At 49.1% G+C, this 20,177-nt stretch overlaps 1 protein-coding gene across 10 annotated transcripts in view; it reads right to left on the reverse strand.

Moving 5' to 3' along the window:
• Positions 1 to 20,177, reverse strand: part of Atxn7l1 (ataxin 7 like 1) — a 214,089-nt gene that overhangs the window by 138,726 nt on the left and 55,186 nt on the right. For all 10 annotated transcript variants that reach the window (XM_057782318.1, XM_057782314.1, XM_057782313.1 and 7 more), the window contains one exon: positions 2,047 to 2,151. In XM_057782318.1, the coding sequence (XP_057638301.1) occupies positions 2,047 to 2,151 (105 nt within the window). The remainder of the gene's footprint in view (positions 1 to 2,046; positions 2,152 to 20,177) is intronic.

The raw sequence follows: 20,177 nt of genomic DNA on the forward strand, positions 1-20,177 counted from the left end.
CCTCTGATCTCCAAAAAATACTGATTTTGTATTATCGGAACAAGCAACTGGAGGATGATTGACACTTCTTTGCCTCTATTTGCTAAGTTACGGTTCTGTCTGTATGGCTGTCTGTCAACTGATTCAGCAGAAAGCTACTGTAACCTGGGCCTCAAGCGATGCGGTCAGTAACCCCAAAGCTCCAACCTAATTTTCTGCCTCTGCTCAGAACAGGTGGCCACGATGTCATTGGCTTTCTTCCTAGGTTGAGTCCCAGATCCAGCATAGAAAGTCTGAGGGCTGAGAGCTGTGTGTATCAGTGACACCAAGCCTCCTCTGCAAGTGAGAGGACCCCTTTCTGGATTCTTCCATCAGAGACAGCTGGCAAGCTAAATTCTCAGTGATGGTTTCAGGCTTACAATTTCGCATCAGCCTTCCCTTGTGTTCACAGCAGCATCCGAGTGCCCAGGGCAGCAGCATGGCCCTATGGACACCAGGAGATGAACACTCGGGAGACGCTGGAGTCCTCACGCTCATCAAACACACAGAACAACAACCCCCAGATCTTCACTGAATGACAGATTGAGTGGGACTGACTTCCTGGCCAAGGACACACTCTAAATGGTCTACCAGTAGCCTCAGTTAGTAGGATTGCTGCTAGGTCCCCGACAGTTTCCCTTCTGAAAGGTGTGACCTTATTTCTCTTCCAGCCAGAAGAGGGTCATTTGCTACAGAACAATGAGCAAGGTCAGCTCACGCTGAATGCACGCTCACTCAATTTATGCTCACTGCCAGAAATGAACACACCAATATCGATGCACACGCATAAGTCACCTCCTCATGGAAGAGACAAAGACATACAGAGCTGGACCCCACTTCTCAACAGAGCCCTTTGTATAGTATTTTAAAGAACCCCTTTTCTTTCCAACCAAAGCTTTGGACTAACTGAAGGCAGTGCCCCCCAAAGCATGGATTCTCTGCCTACTCGTTATAAGCATAAACCACACCTACAGTTGGCACACAGCTTTTATCTATATGTAGTTAACATAGACACATATTATCAACGCTTGGCTATTCTACTGTCCCAAACACATTTACTTCTTTTGTCTCAGGACTACTTATCACAGCATGGGAACACTAAAGGGGCAGGGGAAGACAGAGTACACTGGGAGAAAGGGGAAACGGGTGTATTTACCAAAGCACACTCAACATTATAATTGCTTCTTTTGTTCAAGCATAATATTGAATATGCTTTGGAAATAACAGCAGAGGGGGCATTCAGAGCCTGCTCATCAGAGGGGTCATGGTTAAATAAGACTCGAATGTACTGTCCTGGACTCACACAGCACAGGACAACTTTGGGAATCATGTGGTCTAACTCCTGGTAATGATAAGGAAATGGCTTCCTGTCTAAGGTCAGAGAGGTGTTTAGGAGCAGCCATGTGGCTTTTATCTGTCCTTGTACTGAGTGGAGCACCCAGTTTGCTGCTGATGGAGTCAAGGAATTTCTCACCGCCTCACAGCCAGGACGCTAAGAGACTCAGGGGAAAATGAGCTCTTAGGCACAAAGTAAAAATATAATAAGCGGGATTCTTGAAAAGACCAAGAAGATGGGAGGTTTTATGTGCATCCCCTGGGAGTAGCATCCAATGTCACACATGCCGGCCACCTGTGGCTCCAGCCCTCCCCTGTGTGTGTGCAAATCTGGGGAGTCTCTCCCATGAGCCCCTTTTGGGGGGGAGAAAACGGCAGGTTGCCAGGGAACGGCTTCCTCCAGCCTCCAGCCTCCCCTTCTCTTGGCTACCTGCAGAGGCTACTACCAAGGTTCACAAGGGTTTCGGATTAGTCCCAGCTCCTGAGGCTCGCTGCAGGCCTTCTCCCGCCTGCTCTGATAGGAAGGATCATGGAGCAAGAGAACTTAGCTCCTACCAGGCCTCTGTGTGCAGAGGCAGCAGTCCCACGCCAGGGTACCCACAGCCTTGGACTGAGACAGATATGGGGCCACCCAGATGGGAGCCCAGGGTCACAGGCGGACCATGCATCCACCGGGTGCAGGAGTCCACTTACCGCAGTGCGACTGGAAGACCTGCGGCTTGATGACCTGATTGCAGGCGCTGCAGACTACAAGGTAGAAGTCATCGTGTGCCGGATAGTGGCCGAACAAGTGCATATCTGCGGGGAGATGAGAAAGAAGAACACAATTGAAGTCTCAGAAGTTACACAGCTTCCTCTTGGAATTTATTCCTAGGACAGATTTTTACAAGACACACATAGGAACTTGATCCTTTATGACAGGGAGTGCCGCTTGTCACCACACAGCTATCCAACTTCCAGAGAAACAAAGGCCTCCAAGAGCCCATCCCGAGTCCACTCCTGGAAGCTACATGATACTTACCTACCTATCTGCTGCACTGTTAGGAGTCATGACTGAGAGAAAGCCCAACTCAGCCTTTACTGTGGAGCTGAGGGTTTTCCCCATGACCTATTCTGTTTCTAGAGCAGTTCCTCCAGGCGAGCAGAGAGGGGAGAACGGGGCTGGGGTGGAAAGAGGAGTCATCTTAGCCTCATCTGAGGGAAGCGTGTGGGACAGTTAACAGGTCAGGGTGAAGACTGTATTTCTCCTGGTTCTAGGGTCTGTCTAGCAAAAGCAGGCTCTGAGCGCGTCAGTCCGTCCTTTGTGCTTTCCTCCCCCATACCAATTTCTACCCTTCTACACCCCACCGCGTTATGATGCGATATGAGGCCCTCTTCAGATGCAGCTGCCCAGCCCAACACTTCCAGTCTTAGAACCATGAAGCAGAATAAACTTTCCTTTATAAAATGTCCAGTTTCCAATCTTCTATTGCAGAAAAAAAAATGGCCCAAAATCAGAAGGACATTCGGAATAAGCAACAGGCTCCCAAGTCTAGTAGGTGAGTAGTGTGTACACAGTGGGTATTCTGAATATGAGGCTGATGCACATCCTGGATGGGACAGCATGTTTATCTCACTTCTCAAACTGGAGAGCAACTAAAAACTTATAAACTATTTGGTGCTGACCAGAGGTAATTGAAACCATGGGGTAAAAATACTGGATAAGAAGAAACTAGTTTGTTTATAATACAGATATCACTGCATTCCATACTCTCCATCTTTCCTGGGATAGCTGGCTGTACATACACACATACATGCATACATATGTACATACACATACACTAGCCCCTCCTAGTATCACACTTCACCCTTCCCTGGCACAGTTTCCCCAGGTATGACACAGAGAGACACATGGACAAACTTTTGTAAACTAATATAAGATTACATTTACGGCACCAATTATTACCCTAAGAACTTCTACACAACAGGGTCGACCTGGCATGTTCATCACTTCCTCCCTAGCTCTGGGGCTCTCACCTGGACCTCCTCCATCCCCAACGGCAGAAGGAGGGGCATGGAGAGCTCAACAGATGCCGAGTTTGAGACAATAAAATGATATCTATGAAAGTGAAGCAATGATTCTGATTTCCCTGAGCAGCTGATAAACCGCTTCTAAAGTCAACATTAAAAAAGAAGTCAGAAGAATGGGGGTAGTGTTCTGTTCGAGATAAACGGCTTGCTAAGGAGTATGATTTCGTTAAGCTGTGTGTGTGTGAGCCAGCTTACAGCCAACAAGCTCTTGTTGAGATGGCTGCAGTCAGGGGAAGGGCAGGTGGCGTCTCCAGCTCGCTCTTTGTATAGCACCTGTTGCCGAGATGGGAAGACAGCTGGCTTTGCGGATGTGAGATCAGACTAGATGCTGTGCACTCTTGAATTTGCCCCTGGACACCTTCCAAAGCTCAGGACTTTGGCAATAAGAAGAACAACTGCAGAAGACCTCAAAGATGAAGAAGCGCAGCAAGGATGGGAGACGGGCAGGATCCTTCTGCAGTGGGAATCCCGTGCACAGGGGAAATCAGGATGCATAGGGAAGCTGCCCGGAGCGGAATGATTGGAAAGCAGGTGAACAGCTTATTGGCAATCAATGCTACCTGTGCTCAGAAGAGAAAAAAAAAAAAAAAAAACACAGTGGAAAAGAAACAAGACAAAACAGGCAACCTTGAAGTTTAGCTTCATGGAAGAAATAATAAGGCCTTAGGAAATGGCCTTCACGTGCCCCAGAAGTCTTCCCAGGTTTTGAAAACACTCTAGGCACAACAAGAATTATAAAACATTGAGGTGGCACATGCTACACACAGAGAGAGAGCAAGAGAGAGAAAGAGAGATGCATACACACATATACTATCGATACTGAAAATAATCTTAGAAAATTTAAACATGTTTCCGAGAGAGCAAGAGAGAGAAAGAGAGATGCATACACACATATACTATCGATACTGAAAATAATCTTAGAAAATTTAAACATGTTTCCCTTTTAAAAATCACTCTAAAAATATTGCTTTTGGAAAGCATGTTAATTTCAACACACTGAGCTTCTTTCCTGAAGGCGAATGTGAGCGTCTGGCCTAAAATGTTCACTTCTCATTCTGGGCAGCAACCGCCCAGACAATGGTCAAAGCGGTCAGTGCCGCAGGGGTTCCTCGGGAAGCTCCCAGGAAGACAAGCTGGTGGCTGGTGGCAGTTTGGATTCGCGGGCTTCCACTGACATGAACCTGAGCCAAATGTTTTTGGAGGAGCAGCCGCTGTGGTTCAAGGACAAACAGGCGGACTCCAAGCAGACTGGAATGAGGATGCTGACCGGCTGGTCCTAAGAGCCTTCTACTGATCGTCACGTGCTTGCTGTGTGGCTTTTATTAATGCCTTGGTTAGCAGCACTTTCTATAAACACTGATGGTGACACACGGAAGCTTGGAGGCGGAGGACACAAACATGGCTCCACTTTACTCTGGCAGAGTGGCTTGGCTGCCTAACTCCCATATCTCTCTGCATCCATACAGCAAAACTATCTGGAGTCTTCAGATGACCACGGACCTGGCACTCTTTCTCCAGCAGTGCCGAGCTCCCTGCTAGGCAAAGCTGGGCCTGCCAGCTTCTCAGAATTCTGAAGACCAAAGCCTTTGTGATTCAAAACCAGTAAGATCTGAAACGGAGGACGGGAACCCAGCCAGAGAGGAAGCAACAGAGGCTACGGAGGCCATGGACAGTCTGCATGGGCACGTGTGCCAGCAACGGGGTCCGGGTCTGCTCTCCTCCCACGGCAGGGTGGCACACCTTTCCTGCCTGGCAGTCAGGTGTTAGGAATCACAGGACCCTTCTGGGTCCCCAATCCCAGATCAACATGACCACAGGAAGTCTTTCTAGAGGCAGTCCCAAGGGGCTGCACTAAACCCCTTTGGTTGGCAATCAAATTGGGCTTTAAAAACACAGTGCCCAACTGCTGTACCCTGAAGCTGGCACCCCGAGTTCAAGTCCCAGCCCTACCATTTGGCACGATAATGTTCTCAATGCTGTGTTTTGGCCTCTGGAATAGAATGTTTTATCACGAGCTGGCACTCAATGGCGATTTCTCCAGTCCTCTTATCTCTTAGAACTCACTGACCCCTCCCCAGGGAAATGTCTCCCCTTCCCTCTGGCATACCCTCGCTCAGCAGTGAGAACAGGACTCCTGGCTTAGGCCTCTCACTCAACCACGGTGATGTCTTCTGGAGGACAGGCTCTGATGCATGGCCCTTGGTATCTTCAATGGCCAAACAGCCTGGCATCCAGTAGCTGCTTTATCAATGCTAATGCATCGACCAGGCTGGAGTTCCCAAGAAGATGATTTATTCCCCACCCTCCTCTAGCTTCTCTCTCAAAGGAGACACAGCAAATGATATAAATGGCCCTAGCAGACATGTTGTTATCGACATTACAAGCTCAATAATTTTATCAATTCATTTATTTTTAATTTTTTTTGGAAGACAAATACTTTGTGAATCTAAGGATTCTAAGTGGGCCACATAAGTGAAGAAGTGGTTGATGCCCATCTCACCACGCAAAGTGTGAAATGGCTGGACCCTTCTAGAACTCAGTTGCTGTTGCTTCCTGCTCTTAGCCTCAGAAGGGCCCCCCTCAGAGCTGGCATTAGAGATAGGCTTAGATGTTCCACATTTATTGTCTGATTGAAGACCACATATGATCCAGTGCATGAACTATCTAGACTCTTCTCACCCTTCCTGCGTTAGCTCCAACCTGTGTGCTCCCGGACCAGCACGCTCAGGTCTGGCTCAGGGCACACTGTGTTAGCCTGAGCCCTGCCTGGCAGAGAATATGACTGGCCAGCTGGGCAGCAATGACCTTGGAAGCTAGGAGATTAATTATGTAAAAAGCTCCCCCTTGCCTACGCCTCACAAATCTGACACTAAAAATGTTCTTCCCGATGCAGAATCGGTCCCAGTCCTTGCAAGAAGTTCCAGGGACAGCAGGCTCCTCCCCGTTCACACACACATACCTTTATCCAGCATCCTAGCCAGGCCTGCTGGTAGCTCCTGGCTTCATTCTCTCTGGTCTATTCTTCAGGACAGAGGAAGCCACTGTGGCAGAGGTGTCCTGGCCAATGCCTCTCTTACGGCAAGGACTGCTTGAGGTCAGCTGTGTAGACAGGACAGTCCCATTCCCCTTCTTATCAAGTTGGTCCCACAGTCTATGATCTGTGTGAAGGCTAAGAATATAGGGCACAGCATGTCTAGCCCAGGACCCAACAAAGAAAGTTCGCTGTGACTCAAGCAGGGGAGAAAGAAACATCAGTTTGTGGGTTGAGATTCTAGTCCCTTTTGTCCGGCTCTCTTGCTGAGGGCACTTGAAGAACTGAACAGGGAGCCTATGAAGACTTTCAAGAGCCATCGCCAGACGCTGCCCCCTTTCTTCCTCCTGCTCTGAATGTGCGTGCTTATTATTTTCTGTTTGGTTGGTTTTTGGTTTTTTGAGGCAGGGTTTCTCTGTGCCGCCCTGGCTATCATGGAACTTATTCTGTAGACCAGGCTGGCCTCGGACTCACTGAGATCTACCTGCCTCTGCTTCCTGAGTGCTGGGATCAAAGGTGTGAGCCACCACCACCCAGCACTTATGTTTTCTATAAGAACTACATTTGGGATACATAGTTTCACAATACTTTATGTCTTTGCTGGAATATTTTTTTCTATACTCTTATTCTGCTGGTCTTAAATGTGTATGTCTGCCTGTCTGCCTGTGTGCAGTGCATATCATGTCTGAGTGTGTGTGTGTGTGTGTGTGTTTTGTGTCTGCCTGCCTGTGTGTTGTGTGTGTGTGTGTGATGTGTGTGTTCCTTACTCCAATCCCTAACATTCAGAGAACGTTAAGAGCTTGTTTGTATAAGGTGAGTTTCCAGCAAATTCTAGGGTGATTTTCTACCACCTCCCTCTGGAGTGCTTCGTGAGTTCAGGCTGCATCTTCCAGCAGTCTGTGGTTCCTGTCCTGTTCCTCTCCCCAGAACCCTCAGAAGAGACTTCTGTGAGGTGTGCGGAAAACATTTCTAGGAACAGGACAGGGGGCTTGGGAACCAGAAAGCAATGACTCCCATGTTTTTCCTTCAAAGCAGGTTATGATCCAATGTGGTTTGAACATATCTCCCCAAAGTCCATGGGCTGGAAACTCAATCCCCAGCACAACACTGTGGATTTCTTAGAACTGTGGGTTACTAGGGCAGAGGACAAACACTGTTACCAAGCGGTGGGGTAGTTACTGAGGAGGGAGTTCCTAACAAAGGGACAAATCCCGCCTCCTCCCTTCCTCCCCTGTTCACCGCAGTGCTGCATACAGCCGGGCTTGTCTCCACTGCTCCATCCTCCACCATTAACAGCCCAGCAGGAAGGTCCTTGAGATCTAGGGTCCCTTGACTGTGGCCGTCCAGGCCTCTAAAACTGTAAGAAATAAATTACTCTATAAATCGCCAGTCTGTGATAATTCCATTATAACAACAGAAAAAAAAAACGTACTAAGACATGGCCAAAGGGGATTCTCAGGCCGAATGAGAATGCGCGGTTCGAGCACCTGAAGTGGTTCATGGGGAAATCAATGCGGCATCTGCTTTCACATCTCATAAAGGACACTTCACTCTCTCCTGACTGCACTGGAGGGTGGAATAACAGGCCCTCTAAGTTCTTTTCAGCTCCTTAGTCAGGCTAGATGGTCCAAAGAAAGAGTGCCAAGGAAAGGTGCATGAGGAAGGGGAGAGGGACATGCCCACTGAGCACAGTAAATCTCTAGGAAGAGCAAATGAACGTAAAATCAGAGTGCCTCACTCCGAGGAACTCCGAGGCTCTCTATCTGCTCACCCCATCGTCTGTGTGTGCCGCAGGAAGCATTAGAGGATTTAAGGAGCGTGAATCTGTGATGGATTTTACTTGGTCCCCATGTATCTCATTGCTACACTTGGGGGAAGGGCAGGGCAATGGTAAGATATTTTTAAAATCAATCACTCAATTAAAATTGAAAAACTAAACTAAAAGAACTTTAACGAATAGCAAGTGGACCCAGCTGGTCTTCGGGGGCTCCAGTCTAGCTCCAGAGAGCCCGGCTGGACTGCTACATGCTGTCACTTCTTCAGCATTTTATAGTTCTGTGCACGCATTCAGAGTCAGGTGGAAGGCTGCGGAAATTTCCCTGCAAGGCAACAAAATCCAGACTTCTCCTGACATGCAAATGGTCTTTTTGCTTTTTAAAAAAAAAAACGGTTGCATGAGGTCCACAATCTTGCTTCATGCCCTTCCGCTGAGATTCTTATTCTAGGTGTATACAAGACAGAAAGGTCAGGGCAGGTGTCACGGATGGGTGGCCAGCTGCCTGTGAGCATCAAACCCACACCATTTTGAGGATTTCCACAGTCCTGCGAAGACAGTCTGCAGCCATTACCGATAAATGCACCCAATGGCCAGCAGAGGAGCCAGGCAGTATCCACCCACCACACATACACAACTCTGGTTCCCCACAGCAACTAAAAGACTTCTTGAATGACAGGTTGCAGGAGGATGCTGAAAGCAGAGGCCATGAAGAAGCCTGTAGGTAGCTCACAGGAAAGCTGGCATCACATTCTCCAGTGACACGGTATGATGCGGGCCTGGCTATTAAGTTATTGCTAATAAAGTCATCAGAACATGGGATGGAGTCTAGCAACCCACATAACCAAGAGAATGTGAACCAGAAAAATCTCTCCATTGTTTCAGATACGCCATCCCTTGCTCCACATTGGAAGGCTACCTCGGGGTCTGTCTACAGATGGAAGGATGATGAAGACATACTGTATGAGACCCTGTGAACTGGAATTCGGGAACAACGGGTGGTCCCAGATATTCCTCAGAAGTCCACAGCACTGTGAGCTGACTCTTGTATAGGGTTCACGCCCTGGAAGTGGCGGGACTTCTTAGTGTAAAGAAGCAGAAGTAGGCTGTGGCTATAGCTTATCCAAACTGGCAAGGCACTGGCTCTCCCTCAGACAGCCATAAGTCAAGGCTACAGAACCCTCCAAACCCTTTTCAAAATGGCAACGGTGCTGCCAGGGCTCAGAGGGTAAATATGACATTTGTCTCCATGAAGAGAAGGGTGTCCACTTGGCAGAGCCAGTGACCAGAGGAAAGGAACTATTGAACAACCCAGAAGCAGTGTGCAAATAGCACTCAGGCTCTTGGGACGGTCAGATGTGGAATATCCTTCATAAGATGAGCTACCGCCTCTCGAGTTGGACCAGCCACCAAGCCAGGGCTCATGAGGGGTAGAAACATATCTCTACTCAAGAGCACAAAAACAAACACCCAAGTATCACACTTCAGCTGCTCCCGTCTGCCCCTCACCTGACAACTCACTCTAACAGGGCTCGGTCTAGTGGCAACTGCTGCCTCCAAGCTGCTGGAGGCACAGAGGCCCGGGGAGAGAAAGCTGGAGAGAGTCCTACAGAAGCTATTATAAGGTAATGGAAAAGAAGACTAATCAGCTAGAGGAGAAAATCATGACTTTGATCCCAAATCAAACAACTAGTTACGGCCCAAGGCAAGAAGGGAGCCTGTGAAAAGGGTGGGTGAGCCCGTGGGATCTGGCCCTAAGCCCAGGGACCCAGGCTCAGTCTCCACAAAATGCTCCCCGGCTGCTTCCCCGTGCTCCCTCACAGCCTCTGCCACTGCACAGATCCTGAGGGGACTGCTCCAGGGCAGCCTCATCCAGACCCTCCATTCCCTTCTCCACACATGCTCGGCCTCTGGCTCTTCCTGGTGCCTTCAGCCAGCATTGTGCCAGGTCTGAGGGTGACTCTGGATACGTCCGTCCTCCCCACGTGTACACTTAGGCTTTATTTACAGACTCGGGCGTTTAAAAGTCAAAAAGGAAGACTGCCAGAACAAGCTCATGTGATTAACTATGCAACAAGGAGTCCAAACAGTCTTGCCTTAGCCTAGGGGAGCCCTGGAGAGATTCAGCTAGGTAGTACAGGTAGAGGAAGGAGCAACAAATGCCTGCTATGTCCCTAGCTGGCTAAGCTGCAATATCAAGCCACAAGACTGACCTCTCCAGGTCCACCTTTCCTTTTCTGGAAGGCAGCAGCCACACCTTTCCCACAAGGTTGCTGCTTGGATTAGGTGCAGTGTTGGCACCTTTCAAACACTCAATTAAGTTCCAACAGAACTGAACTGAACTTTGGCCTGAATCAGCCAGACCGTCTGGCAAAGACCTCCAGTGGAGGGCTGTGCCCCAGAGACAGCTCCATGCCATGCTTACAACACAGGCGATGGAGCCATGGGAGATGGCTCCGGACCCTGTTTTGTCATCTGTAAAATGGAACTGGTGATAGCAGAGAGTTGTCAGGGTGAGGTAGGGGAGGGCACGCCTGCTGTCTGGTGCATGGGAAGCTCTCTGTTATGTTAGAACCAGACCGTGCCTGATGGGACTTTAAGAACAACAGCTCTGTTGTTCTGCAGCCTCACAATGAGCGAGGACAGGAAAGTCACTGTGTTCAGAGTCACTAGACTCTCAAGTCATCAAGCCACTGGGTAAATAAACAGTGGGTAAGCATTCTTCAAGTGTGACTGCTAACTGCTAATGGCCTGCCACAGAGATGTCTGGACTCCGTCGGTGGCATTAGATCCCGCAGGAGAGGGGGTCCAGTGGAATGCATTTTAATTTAATTTCACTTTACAATGTGTTTAGTCCTTTATTTGTGTATATGTGTGTGATGTGTGTGTGTGTGTGTGCTTATGCCTGTGGTGCTGAAGACTAAACTCTGGTCCCTTGGAAGGGCAGCAAGCGCTCTTAGCCATAAGTATCTCTTTAGTCCCCTCTAATGCATCTTTAACAAGTTCTTCAAGGGATGTGCTAACACCGAACATTATCCAATCATTGTCTTATCATGACACCTACTCTAAAGAGGACACAAGTAGCCCCTGGAAACCTACTGGCTGCCTAGTACAGTCTTGTCACGTGGAACTTCTGAACATCATGATGGTCTTACCAAGGAGGCACAGTCCTGTATAAGGAGGACATCTCTGAGGAACTCCTGCCACAGGATTCCCTTTGCTCCTCACAGGCACCTCTTCGAGATTCATGGAGTCCTATAGTGTTTCAATAGGACTATTAACCTTCTCAGGAAGCCAGTAGACTAGCACACCCCTGAATGTGCCCCATAGAGATGTTCTGTGCTGAAATGCAGTCAAGGACATCATACTTAGGTCCTCGGACGGTCTGGGGCTAGTGAAACCTAGGTTCTGAAAATCAACCTAAAACAGGATGCTGGGGATGCCCTGATGTTTTTGCACTCACCTCTTGGCTCAAGAGAAAACCTCCTTTGTGCTCTGGGGTCAGATGCTAATCCCAGTGCTAGGCTGGCCACTGGGCAGAACGCAACCTCAGTATCCACGTGGAACTGAGTCAAAGTGGGATGCGTCAGGGCCAAACCTGCATCACCACCAAACAACCCAACGTGACCTATAACACGTGGGCAGAGTTTCTACACGAAGTTTTACTCTGGGTTCAGGCCTGGGGCGAACAGTTAATGTTCATCCCCGTCATCAAGTCTGAAGCTCACATAACCCTGGCTCACTCACACACACCAACTTGGATTTAGAAAGTCACCCGTTATCATCATCGGGCTTGCCGTTGGCCCTGCTTCAGCAGATCCACTGGAGAAACACGGAGCCTTCTGCCTTTCCCCACTCAGCAGTCAGGTGAGCACTGGGAATTCAACCCAATTTTTCAGTAAATCCTACTGCGTTCTGGAAGGACATGGTTTGAAAATCTATTTTTGTGCTCATATTTACTTAAGGTCTGCATGCCTGGGGAGTTTTTCCATAGTGCCATAAAACTGCCTCTTGCTGAACTCACACTAACACACACACACTAGCCCAGGTTCACATAGCTAAGTGACCTTACCTCCTGACCTTAAGTCCCGGATGGCAGGAGGCCCTGCTAGCAGCCTGGCTCTGGTGGTGAAGCCCCCTTTCTTCCCAGAGCTCACTCCTTTTGATTCCCATGACGTCAGCACTATTTTTTTTTTTTTTAAATCCAGAAACACAACTATCTTGCTAGTATGTGTGCCCACGATTCTAGTGGCTTTGCCATGCAAACTGCTGGGGGCTAAGGGCCCTGCTGCTTCATGGGGATGATCTTGCCCTAGAAGGATCAAATGCTCAGATGAAAAGTTAAGAGCTCTTCGTGATGTGGGAGGAGCCCATATTGGTGACCTTTGACCTAGTCCCAGCTTTCTGTCCCTACATTCGGTCCATTTATTTGGGTCGGTAGCCAGCCACCTTCAACTGAGACTCCACAGTTTGACACACTTTCATGCCTGGTCCCCTTGCTGCCTCAGCACTGTCATGGGAAGACAAGATATGCACGCACATTCAAAGCCTTCTTCCCCTCTCTGGCTCCCACACAGCTTCCCAGGGTCCCCATCCAGATGCCCTAATTCTGTTCAGTGCAGAAACAGGTCTGGCCCTGCTGTCGAGAGCAAGGTAGGGGCTGTGAAGCATGTTCAGTGTCCTGGGCCTCTGTCACAAACCTGTCAAATCTCGCTGGGGTTCCTAAGCACCCACCTCCACTCGGGGAGTAAAACATCGAACCCAGCAGGTTTACTGTGCCACACCTGAGTATTATAGTCTTTCAGGACAGATTCCTGGGCCCCAGGCAGACTGATGAAATCGGAAATTATATAAAGGTGAGTTCAGGGATCTGCATTCTGGAATGAGCTCTCCAGGTGACTCTGATGTAGCTGTTTGATCCTCGCTGGGTTGGATGTCCCAACAGTTCCTCCCATAGAAAGAGCCTATTGACCTATGTGTTTTCATCCTTTGATCAGTTGGGATGAGGAAGAGAAGCACACAGTGAGAACCACTTATGTGGTTTGCTGGTCCAGCCAACTGACACGGGGCTACAATATCATCTCCTTTCTGATACAAGTGAACAGTTATCATCCAGTCACAGGAAGCAGCCAGGAAGAGACCCTCCACAGGCAAGGGGCCAGGAGGGCCCACATCCTGGACTTCAATAGTCAGGACTCCTGCCAGCTCTGGTCAGATGGAGAGATCTGGGAACTCCTTAGTCACAGAACTCAGGCAGCCATAGCCCCAGCCGTGCATCCGAGGCCGACAGATGTGGTCTAGCTTCTTGGTCTCACTTGGAGGCAAAGAGTTCTCAGGATACAGAAAAGCTTTATTTTAAGATAGCTAATAGCCTCCTGAGACCCTCTCAAACCAAGAAAAGCAAATCCTTCACCCTGAGGTAAGCAGATAGAAGGGGCTCGCTATCATGCCTACAGAGAGAAAGGGGGAGGTTCCAGGAGCAACTCTGGAAGCCTGGAGTCTGACATCTGTGCCACACTTATTCTACGTTAGCTGCTGGCCAGGAGCTCGACTGTTAGATACTTAGGGGAAGAAGTATCGATGAAACGATAGTATTGAAACATCATCAGTCACGGTGGCCAGCCTTCACTTCACACTCGGCTGTGCCGTGAGCTCCACACAGAGCATTTCATTAAACCCTCTCAGCAGCCCACAGGGAGGATGGTGCCTCCCTCTCAAGGATGAGAAACCAGATGCTTAGACGTCAAGCTGCTTGCTTTCCAGACTCAGGCTGGGAACGGTGGAGCCCACATTCGAAATGACACACGACTCTGAGGAGACTCTGTCTTCCCAAAGAGGATCTAGCTCAGAGAAAGGGGGACAGGCAGAGAAGGGACCCGACTTTGAGGCCAGCTATAAATACAGAATGTGGAGAAACAGTAACCAAATGCCCAGTGACAAGGAAAGAACGGAACACACACCAAGGCCCTGTCTACATGAAGAGTCAGGAATCATTGAAAGCAATGAACCGGGCGGACAGCAGATCACACAGGTGCCGTGAAGGGCTGTTCTGCAGGAGAATGTTAGAACAACAGCGCGACAGAGGACAGAAGTCAGCAAAAGTGCTCAAGGGGGAAAAATGAATGGGCATTCAAGCTGAGGAGGGAGGGGCTTTCCTCATGAGGGCATTCACGTGGGCAGGAGGGAAAGGGAACACCCAAGGCTCCCTCTGGGGCTTGGGTGTGTGTGCAGGAAGTACCAAGGGCAGGCAGCTGAGGACACGCGTGACCACAGAGTGAGAAAGAGGCTCCTACCCACTGCCCTCCCCTTCTCACTTACATGTAGGTTCAATATGTGTTTGCTGTTGCTGTCATTGAGTATGGATGATTCCAGGCCCCAAGGAGCTCACATACGATTCAGGGAGGCGGGTCTAGACAGAGACACCCATAACACGCTATAAAGAAGGCATGTAGAAAGCTCATGATGTTTGGAGGCAAGTCGGGATTCACCGTGGTGACCTAGATGAGTCTGACAGATGAGTATGATCCTGGAGGCCATGATGTGTATGGGGGGGTGCCCCAAGGAGGCCATGTAGGTGCATTGGGGTTGCCCAAGGAGGTCATTTGCAGGGGTGGGTGTACCCCAAGGAGGCCATATACAGGGATGGGGTGCCCAAGGAGGTCATATGCAGGGGTGGAAGTGCCCAAGGAGCCATGTGCAGAGGAGGGGGGTGCCCCAAGGAGCCATGTGCGGAGGAGGGGGGTGCCCCAGAGGCAAGAACAAGCACACTGAGCCACATTTGGTCTGACTGGCACTGTGGTAAATTACTGTACTAGAGAAAATGCCAGGAAGAAGGGCAAGCCTGCCAGGGAGTGGGAAGCAATGGGTGTACTGTGTTCCAGTGTATGAGACAGAGAACCGAGGTTGGGTGTTTCTTCAGGAAGCAATGTAGGGCTTGGTGAGACAAGCCAGGGAACAAGGGGCCACTGGTGTCTGTGAGTAGTGATTGGCAGGCAATGGCTGCAGGGACAGAGAGGACAGAGGACCTGGAGACACTGGCAGTGGCCATTATGGCCAATGATGTCACTTTCTGACTTGGGTGACTGGAAAGACAGGAGGTGGACAGGAATGCAGCAGGAAGGCAGGTTACGCCGCACTAGAGGCCAAGATGTGTCCAGTGCATTTGTGAGGCTCAAGCCCCAGGATGGTGTGACAAGCTGACAGTTCTGGGAGACGTTGACATGAGTCCTGAGAGAGGGCCCCACAACAGGAAGGAGACATCAGGCTGTTCTCCTTGCTGTATGAGCACAAAGAACAAAGGCAGGAAGGACCCCCCAAACTCCCCACCCCCACATACACAGTCACCCTGAGTTTGAACTTCCAGCCTTCAGAACTGTGAGAAATAACATTGCCAGGTAAGCCATGCAGCCCACAGGACTCTTCCAAGTAATGAGATTACAGGCATGTGCCATCAAAGTCAGTCTGTGTTTGTAGTCTAAAGCCATCAAGATTTGGAGGAACCCCTCCAAGACTCCGGGAACCTTGTAGTAGAGGAGGCAGACGGAATGCGTACTGGAGAGGTGCGGGGTGATGAAGACTTACCTTTCAGGCAAGGCTGGACTACAGTGCTCTTCACTCACAAGGTTCCCACCCCTCCCTGAGGATTAATGGGTGCTGGTGGGGATAGAAAAACATTTTCTTTTCTTTTTCTTCTTTTTTGCGGGGGGGGGGGGTGGTGGTGTATGTTTTGAGACAAGGTCTCCGTGTATCCCTGACTGTCCTCTGTGTAGACCAGGCTGGCCTTGAACTCACAGAGATCCACCTGCCTCTGCCTCCCAAATGCTGGGATTAAAGGCGTGCACCACCCCCACCACCAGGCTAAAAGACGTTTTCTCCAGTGGTGTTTCTCAACTGGTGAGTTGCTCATACTACTATAAGTAAGCAACACATTACCTATGCTCCTTTAAGGAACCCTAATTAAAATCACTTGGAGAAAAAACCCAAAACAGCAACTACAATAAGCAAAATGAAGGTGGGAGGGGAATTAGTTCAGAAAAGGAAGGAGACTGGGCTGGGGAAACGGTCCGGCAGCTAAAGTCCTTGCTGTGCAAGCACGAAGGCCTGAGTTTGGATCCCCAGTACTCAGATAAAATGCGGAGAGTGGCTGCACACACCAGCACTGGAAGGCAAAGGCAGGGGCATCCTAGGGGCTCACTGTCCAGTCAATCTAGCCATCCAAGCTCAGTGAGACCCTGCCTCAAAAACAGAAGAATGACAGAGGAAGACAACCAACAGTGACCTCTAGTCTCTACACACATAGCCACACGCATGCACATGAATACACCACACACACACACACTCACAAAGAGGCTGGTAAGACTAAGACAGAGTAATGATGAGAAGATTGGATCTAATATATAGAGTATAAAATTATACTGATCTCCGTTATTATGTATAATTAACCCGTATTAGTAAGAAAAGATTTGGAGTGATCCATCAAATAGCAAGTATAAATGAAGCCTGCACTCAGGAGGCAGAGACAGGCTTGAAGACCAGACTGGTCTACATAGCAGGCTCCGGGCCAGACAGAACTACACAGTGAAAATGTGTCTCAAAAACAAGGGTGGGAAAGAAAGCCATTCAATCCAAGTCCCTGAAGGAGACGCAAGTCTCTGAAGCACTGGAGGATTCCTGGGTCTCTAGTGTCTGTTCCTTCAACAATGGAGAAACCACCTGTGGTGGTCTGAACGAGAATGGTCCCATAGGCTCCCATAGGTTTCAATCCTGGTCCCCAGTCTGTGGAACTGTTGGGGAGGGTGTATGAGCTGGCCTTGTGGAGGAGGTATGCCACTGGGGAGGGAGGAGCCTTGTGGGAGGAGGTGTGTCACTAGGGATGGGCTCTGAGGTTTCAAAAGACTTTTTTTTACTGCTCCCAGTGTTCTCTTTCCCTGCCTCCTCTTATGGATCATGATGTGGGGTCTTAGCTATTACCGTCACCATGCCTTTGCTCTGCCATCATGGACGTAAGCCCCCTGAAACCATAAGCTCAATCAAACACTTTATCTTATGAGCTGCCTGGCTGTGTTATTTTATCATAGGAAAAAAAAAAACAACTAAGTAATACACCACCCAAGAATGTACTGTCTTTGGTTTGGAGAATCACTGTGCTCTTACAAGAGTGTCCCTATTGTCTCCTCAGAGCATCAAGTTATTTAGGAGCAGGTGGCATCAGCACACTACAGTGACACTGTCTGTCCCCACACAAATGTTTTCTACTGAAGACAAAGGAGGCTGGCTTTCTAGGAAGCAAAGACATCAAGGCATCAGAGGCACAGAGGGTCTCTGGAGGACACTCTAAGATCCAGCAACTGCTAGCGCCCCTCAGCAAGGAGCCAAGGAGAGCCACACTGGCCCGTGGCACACTGACAGGGTGCCACTACCTGTCCCTCCTTCAACCTAAACCTGCTCTGTGTGGTGAACCATTGGGGACAACACTGACTAACTAGGTGCAGCTCCAGGGCATGAGGAAAACCACCACCTTTAAAACCTGGGCAGAAAATTCCCTTGTTAAAAGGATAGGAAACAAAGCTTGCTAGGTTGCCACTTTTCCCAAGCATATTTATAAAGGCAGGAGGGAGGAAGAACGCATTAGGACAGGGGTATCTACCCACGCGGCATGGAAGACAATGACAGCTCCTGCTCTCACAGACAGAGTAGTCCCTTCAGGGTGGGGACAGATTTCCTATGCTTCCCAACACTGTGAAAAATGACTTTGAGCATTTCCTTGTTCCGATGCAACCTGAAATGAAGATGGTTCTTTCACGTACTCATGTTGGTGAAGCCCTAGCTGTCCATCAGGAGTATCAATGTCTGGATGATTTATTTCTCAGTGCTTAGTCTGTGGATCAGAGAACTTCATGAGACCAACACGCAGGGCATTTTCTCCCCAGGGAGTGTGGGCACACCTCTAGGTAATGTGTGACCTGGATTTTGGTGGTATTGGTTTTGGGTTTTTTTGTTTGTTTGTTTTCTTATGTTTATTTTTGCTTTTTAAGACAGGGTTTCTCTTTGTATCCCTGGCAGTCCTGAAAGTCACTCTGTAGTCTAGGCTTGCCTCAAACTCAGGGAGATCTAGCTCTGCCTCCTAAGTGCTCAGATTAAAGGCATGAGCAACCACCACCAGGTGTCTCTCTTTTTATAAATCACATTTGTTATCTATATGTGAGGAGAGGTATACAAACATGCCCATATTGCACCTGTAGAGGTCAGAGGACACCTTGCGAAATGCTCTCGCCTTCCAGTGTGCGGTTCTGGAGCAGGTGCAGGATGTCACACTTGGAAGTGAGCATCTGTAGGTTCTAGAGCAGTTGCAGGATGTCACACTTGGAAGTGAGCACCTGTAGGTTCTACAGCAGGTGAAGGATGTCACACTTGGAAGTGAGCATCTGTAGGTTCTAGAGCAGGTGCAGGATGTCACACTTGGAAGTGAGCATTTATAGGTTCTGGAGTAGGATGTCACATTGGAAGTGAACACCTGTAGGTTCTAGAGCAGGTGCAGAATGTCACACTTGGAAGTGAGCACCTGTAGGTTCTAGAGCAGGTGAAGGATGTCACACTTGGAAGTGGGTACCTACACTTGCTAAGCCATCTTGCCTACCCTGTAATCTCGGTTTTAACACATTGTAAGACACTGAACTCTGAACAGGGCAAAGGGCTCTGGGTGCCAAAGGCCGCTTCCCGTCATTGTCTGACAATGACTAGACTTGAGGCCCTGAAAGTCCCTTAACCTCAAAAGTCTCAATACAATAAAGGTGCCAGTGACTAATAAATTCATTTTTTTAAAAAATTGAGGTTAAAAACTTCCTATGAGGTGGCAATGGGCAGTGTATCTATCTCTCTGTATTCTTTAGTATAAGCACCGGTTGTATATGAGTATTCTCAAACTTTCCCTGTACACACTGAAACCGTACCCTTTGTAGGGTGTATTCCTACCCCTTCACAGCCCCCGAAAGTCTCCATCCTACTTCCTGCTCCTGAGTTTCAGAACTTTTGATGCTACATGACGGAATTAAAATTCTGTGTGATGGGTTCATGTCACCGTTGCAACGTCATGCGGGTCCAAGCACACCGCATTCTTAGAATACCTTCATGACACTCGCTGTCTGCACGGTAACGTGTCTGTGTCTGAGCAGAGACATGACGGAGGGTGTCAGTCACAGGGCAGGAACACACACAGGCAGTGCTCAGGCACAAGGCTGTCCTACTAAAGTGAGGATTCTAGGGAAAGAGTCTGGCAGTCATGAGGGAGAGTGGCTGGCCAGAGCACATACCTATAATCATCTGAGGAGGCTGAGGCAGGAGGATTATGAGCTCTAGGCTACCCTGGGCTACATAGTGAGTTCAAGCCCAGCCTGAGCTAATAGCAAAACCCTGTCTCAAAACCAATTAAACAAAACACATGAGGCATAGGTGCCAGAGTGAAGGAGCTAGACATGGCATGGACAAAGGACACACGTAATAACTGAGTGTCATGGGAAGACAGGTGGTATCTCATGCAAAAGAGTGAGATGATCTCATGGCTAGGTTTGGTGGTCCTCTGTAGCTGGAATCAGGGCAATGGAAGTGGAGTTGGAAGACATGGGCTTGCCTTGACCGTAGCTCTGTAAGGTCAGCGGAGCACAGTGGTGCCCTGGATGGGGAGGGGGCACAGAAAACTATTAGGAGGCATGCATACTGCACTAGATTTCATCCATAGAAAGACATGGCCATCAGCTGTCCGAGAAGGCCTGCAGGAATGACTGGACCCCTTCAGAGACTTGTGTGAAAGCCTAGTCCTGGTTCCTGTGAATACAGAGTCAATAGCCTTGAACCCAGGATCCTTCTTTCCTCGACCTCCAAATCGGGCAGGCTGGGACCACCAGTGTGCACAGCCCTGTGGGGCCTCCTGGGGCCTTACCTAAATCAGACTCT

This window comes from Chionomys nivalis, chromosome 10 (genome assembly GCF_950005125.1).
Source record: "Chionomys nivalis chromosome 10, mChiNiv1.1, whole genome shotgun sequence".
NCBI lineage: Eukaryota > Metazoa > Chordata > Mammalia > Rodentia > Cricetidae > Chionomys > Chionomys nivalis.